The sequence below is a fragment of the Triticum aestivum genome, chromosome 7D (assembly GCF_018294505.1).
Source record: "Triticum aestivum cultivar Chinese Spring chromosome 7D, IWGSC CS RefSeq v2.1, whole genome shotgun sequence".
NCBI classification, from domain to species: Eukaryota; Viridiplantae; Streptophyta; class Magnoliopsida; order Poales; family Poaceae; genus Triticum; species Triticum aestivum.
In genome coordinates this window covers 135,201,878-135,207,346 of record NC_057814.1, presented here as the reverse complement: position 1 = coordinate 135,207,346, position 5,469 = coordinate 135,201,878, and the positions used below count along the sequence as shown (strand labels likewise).

Below are 5,469 nucleotides of genomic sequence, written 5' to 3'. Positions count from 1 at the left end.
TTTTACCATAATTTTCTAGCTAGAAGCATAGACATGGAAATGTTTTGTGTGTTTTCTCTCCTTTGATGTTCTTTCCTGTACGAGCGTTTCTCTAATTGTTCGCTTGATGAATCTGGATGATGATGCACTTAAGAGCTAATTTATTATTGGATATTTGGTCTAGGATAGAGATAATCACTTTGTCGTTATTGTCTGTGGCCTTTAGCGCGTGCATCGGGGGAGAAAGGGGGGTCTGTGCTATTAGTTGACGGCAACATCTAGAGCGAACGCGACATTTGAACAATGAGGGAATGAGGGACCAAGCCCCAAACCATTGGATTGTTGGGCCATAAGACGAGTAAAGGCCTCAGACGTTTTCAAACCAGAAAAAATATGGGAAGGTGAACGGTCGTATTGACGAACAATACTCGCATGACATTATAAAAAACAAATCTACTTAGAGAAGTGATAGCTACAATTTGAAAACGAATATACATATCCCTAACGTCCTTTACAAGCAACAAAAGCCATAAAAAACAGATGAACACATCGACCCCACATTAATTTAGGAAATATCTACCATACCATATTACCATTGAAATCTTTTCTTTTTGCGAAATAGACCCTCAGATCTAATCACTAACCAGCATTACAAGGCAACCCCAAAAGAAAGAAAATTACAGCTAGATCCCTGAGAAGCTTCTCGACCCTTCTTTCTGGATGAGTCGATGGTGCGCCGCCGCAGCTGCTCCGGCAGCCCTGCTGCCAGATTCCGGCGAACCTTGTAGTCTCATGCAGACGGGAAGTCATCACTGGTAAACACCCGAAGAAGCACCCGTGAACGCCGGATTCGAAGCCACCGATCTGAGAATCCCATCAATCCACCTACACATGGCCTCCACGAGGCCCACAACCTCCCCAAGCTCGGTGCCGCTGCAACAGGGACAGAGCCGGGAAACAAAAACCTGCTGAGCTGGTAGTGCCACCGTCACGCCGCAAGCACCCAGGGCTCCAACACCAGGATCCACCGCCCCAGAAGGACAACGACCAAGCCACGCCTCGCTCTCCTCACCGCCGACAACGAAACCGCCGCCGGGATGGTGGACAAGGAGCCGAGCGATCCTTATTCCCCTCGACAACGCCGATGCCACCGCCGGAAGCCCTAAACCTAACCCTAGCTACCCTATCTACAGCGCCAAAGCGCAGAGACGGGGTCCCCGCCCCCTCCCGCCGCCAGACCGGCGAGAGGAGGAGGAGGGGACCGACGCCCTTGCCGGCGTAGAGCGGTTGGAGTGGTGGCGTCCCTTTCGCCCTGCTTATCGCAAGAGGAGAGATAAATCTAACTCACACACCGTAGCATCACAGATAAATCTTGTGTCACCATCAACACATTTTTTTACTGTATCTAACAAGAAGCATGACCCGCTCGATCCACGGTCCCTTCGTTCGAGCCGGAGCGTGCCACGTTTAAGTTTGAAGACCTGCGATCCCGTCACGTTTGAGCTTCAGAATCACTCACCCGCTCGGCCCGGCCTGAATCCAGGCCGCGTTTTTCATCCCCGCTGCACCGCAAAAGGCACGCGCCCGCAACAAAAGGAGAAAGACTTTCCGGTCCTCTCGCCGACCACTTCACCCCTCCACTGTTACACTCAACTCTGTCTCCCTCCCCCTCCCCACACCCCTCCTCCTTCCCTACCGAGACGCCCCCGCTCCGCTCCACAGATCCAAAGAGCATCACCACCGTCGCCACCGCCACCGCCACCACCGCCTCCGCCGCCGCCGCCCGGTAAGCCTCCTCCCTCTCGGCCACCTCGCCGCCCCGCCTTCTCACCACGCCGTCAACGTTATTCTCCCTCCCGGCCGGCCCGCGAATCCTTCCCAAGGCGGGGGGCGAAAGAAAAAGACGGGTCTCTATCTTATTCTTATTCGCCTCCCTTCTCCTTTCGCGAAAGAACAAAAAAATCATGGATGGAAAGGCCGGCCAAGCTTTTGCGTTCTTTCTCGCCATCGTATCCACGCCTTTCGCCGCCTGCGGCCTGTAGAGACCGGAGTAGTATATAGATTGGCGCCGCCAATTGCCGCGCCGGGTGTCCCCCCCGCCGCCGCTTTCTCGAATTCCTCGTCTCTGGCGGAGGCGCTGCTTTAGATCTGCGTCCTCCTCTCTCCTGGTACTCGCTGGTTGGTGTGAGTGAGTTGATGTTTAACAAAGTTTAATTCCATGGCCGGCTTTTGGTTGGCGCTCGCATCTTGCTGCTGCTGCTCCGCGTCTGGTTCTTGGATAGGTTTCCTGATTTGGGTCCTCGCTCCCAGTGACCGGCCCGCTTTGCTCCAAGAGGGGGTGCTATTTTTGGTGCCCGCGTGCGGTGCTCTAGGCGCTCTGCCATATCTAGCCAGCCTCTTGGACTGGTAAAAGAAAGTTCATGTTTCCTCCCCTTCTCCCAGCCATCTCGGTTCGAGCTCATTTCTTCCTCTAGTTTTGTTGCAGCGTGCGAGTTCTCTCTTCGCAGGTCAGGGGAAGCTTTTTCTCTGGGAATTTTTTCGTCTTCGCTGGGTTTTATTTTTCTGTACCTTGGTAGCTGCTCCTTTATGGTGGTCTTGAAATACTGGCAACTTATTATCTCGAAATAAATGTTGATTTCTGGAATTTTTTTCATAGCATAGGAAAGCACCTTGGCACTGCTAATATGAGTCACCATGAAATTCTGAATGTGCTACTTCAATCCTTCTGCTGTGTGAACTAAGGAAATTTTACCCGAGAGTGATGTATCATTGTTCCTGAAACAGGTGGATCATACAACTTGCATGATCAGTCCTGGAAGGGTCAGGGATGGAAGAGCACCGTGAGGAAAGATGCTGGGAGGACCTATTGCCAGATGCCCTGGGACTCATCTTCCGCAACCTCTCCCTTCAGGAGATGCTCACCGTGGTTCCCCGGGTTTGCAAGTCCTGGAGCCGGGTGGTCTCAGGGCCCTACTGCTGGCAGGAGATCGACATCCAGGAGTGGAGCCAGCAGCAGAACAAGCCTGACCAGCTCACCCGCATGGTTCATACGCTTGTCACTCGCAGCGGTGACTCGTTCCGCCGCATTAGCGTGTCCGGGCTTCCCAATGACTCGTTGTTCACCTTCATCGCCAACCAGTAAGTAGTGTTCTTTTGTCAAAATCATTTTTATGTTGGATGATGCTTTCCTGATGAGATTTGATAACCTAGATGGGAACGGTATTTTTTTTATTAGTTGTGGACCATTAACTGGTGGAAATGTGCACGTTGCTGGAGTACTTCTTCAGATTCGATAGCATCCTTGCCTAATGCATGAGAGCTTTCGTGCGGAATAAGTTTTCTTTTTTGAGAAAATAATATGGTTTAGGTTGTGACAAGGTGTAGTGGCAGGTGAAATATCATGGCTGTGTGATTGCATTATAGGAGCTGGATCACTGAGGCGGTTAGAGGGAGGAGGGGGGAGGAGGGCGACGGGGAGGAGGGGCGGGAAGCAAGAGAGTGGTGGCCACGGTAGACAAAAGGGCGCGAGGGGTGTGTGTAGGGTTTTAGCGCCTGCCGTAAGAAAATGAACGGCGGAGATCGGCTGGATGACATGATCAGACGATCGAGGGCCCAAATCTCTGAGAAACGTCGCAACATGGGCATGAATGTTAATGCGTCTATTCATTAGAGAATCATATGCTAATGATATAACAAGTAACTTATGTGTAACATAATTGAATCCAAAATTACTTTCCTTGCTGCTGTATTTGTCTTTACACAATATGGTCCGCTCTATTATCGCTGAATTCAATCATTTAAAAACAATTGTCGCACGTTTTAGTAATTATTTTCGTAAACTATTGATTCAGTTGCATAAATACAAATGGAGTATCATTCCAGTGCACCGATCATAAATATTGGGTTATGGGTAGTGTTGTCAAGCTTCTAGCACAATAATACTCCTCTTGCTCAATCTGTTTTCTGATAGTGATGAATGTTGCGAACATGGTGCCATATCCTGCATATGTGTACAATGCAGAAGAACATGTTCAAAATGGTATCACCAACCATCCCCCAACTCTATACAATGCTCCACTGCTCCCTGGCTCTGATCTATTTTCTGACTGTGCTAAATGTTAGGAACTCAGTTCATAGCCGCCGCTAATAGCATTTAATCGAGCAGGTTGTGTCCATTTCGAAATATTTGTGTTACATTCCAATTATAGACCCTACTAAAACAAGGGTTATCTATCATAGTAGTAGTATCTAGTGTATTATACTTCTGTTTACCGGTGATCCTGTCCATCCATAATATTTTGTTGAACTGTACTGACCCTACCGTGTTTGCTTTTGTAAGCGCGCGATCTCTCAAGACCCTGGAGCTTCCGAGGAGCGAGATCAGCGACTGCATCGTGGAAGACGTCGCGCAAAGGCTGTCCAACGTCACGTTCCTGGACGTCAGCAGCTGCACCAAGATCGGCGCCCGCGCCCTGGAGGCGTTCGGCAAGAACTGCAAGTCCCTGGTGGGGCTCCGGCGGGTGATGCACCCCATAGACGTCGCCGGCAAGGTGTGCCAGCACGACGAGGCCCGCGCCATCGCGTGCAGCATGCCGAAGCTCCGGCACCTGGAGATCGGGTACATGCTGATCGCGACCAACGCCGTGGTGGAGATCGCGTCCCGGTGCCGCGACCTCAGCTTCCTGGACCTGCGCGGCTGCTGGGGCGTGGACGACAAGCTGCTGCAGGACAAGTACCCGGGGCTCAAGGTCCTGGGCCCCCGCGTGGACGACTGCTACGAGAACAGCTTCCTGGAGGAGTGCTCCGACGACTCGGACGACGACTCCATCTACTCGTGGGAGGAGTACATGGACGACGAGGACTACTTCGCCGCCGGGAGCGACGACGAGGAGGCCCTGTGGGACGACGGCCACGCCCTCGAGGGGCTCGAGGTCAGGTTCTACGGCGGCGGGTTCGGCGAGGGCGCCTTCGCCGGGATCGACTGGCCGGAGTCTCCATGAACCAAGATTTCCTCTTCATCAATAAGCTGTCAAGAGAAGTGAAGCCTGCCTGCCTGCCTGCTTGCTTGCTCCTGCTGCTGCTGTCTTTATAGCATGCTTCAGCTTTGAAGCATCTTCTTCCGTGTTCGTGTGCTTGTAAAAATTGTGTCAAATTGTGTCGTCTTTAGCTGCTTGCAGATATTGGCCTGGATGTTGAGTGAGTGAGCTTGTCTGGAATGTAAAGAACCTGTGGTGCTTGAAACATAGAGCAACAAATCATCAATATGAACTGTTGAGAATACTGCCGCGCGTGGTGATTTTTCGTTTTTGTTTCTGAAGCTTCTGGATCATGAGTGGCTGGCTTCTGCCGGGTGCGATCCCATCGACGAGGCGTGGAGAAGACGTGACCTGACCTGGTGGTGGTGGCAGGGGCTGCTGGAGAAGGGGCGGTAAAAAGCTCTGGGCTCCTCTGATGGGGGTGCATGCCATGGCAACCCCCAGCAGAGCCAAC

General features: G+C 51.8%; 1 protein-coding gene across 1 annotated transcript; it reads left to right on the top strand.

Moving 5' to 3' along the window:
* Positions 1 to 1,558: 1,558 nt before the first annotated feature.
* Positions 1,559 to 5,259, top strand: LOC123165404 (F-box protein FBW2). Its single transcript, XM_044583040.1, has 3 exons — positions 1,559 to 1,765; positions 2,764 to 3,117; positions 4,319 to 5,259. Exons 2-3 carry the CDS (start codon positions 2,807 to 2,809, stop codon positions 4,977 to 4,979), a joined length of 972 nt encoding a protein of 323 aa, XP_044438975.1. The 5' UTR covers positions 1,559 to 1,765; positions 2,764 to 2,806; the 3' UTR covers positions 4,980 to 5,259.
* The last annotated feature ends 210 nt before the right edge of the window (positions 5,260 to 5,469 follow it).

What these genes read in the sequence shown, in the direction of transcription:
- LOC123165404 (XM_044583040.1), top strand. Translation starts at nt 2,807, where the DNA reads ATGGAAGAGCACCGTGAGGAAAGATGCTGGGAGGACCTATTGCCAGAT. An exon ending in TTCACCTTCATCGCCAACCA is followed by an intron (nt 3,118 to 4,318) that starts GTAAGTAGTGTT and finishes TGCTTTTGTAAG; the next exon opens with CGCGCGATCTCTCAAGACCC.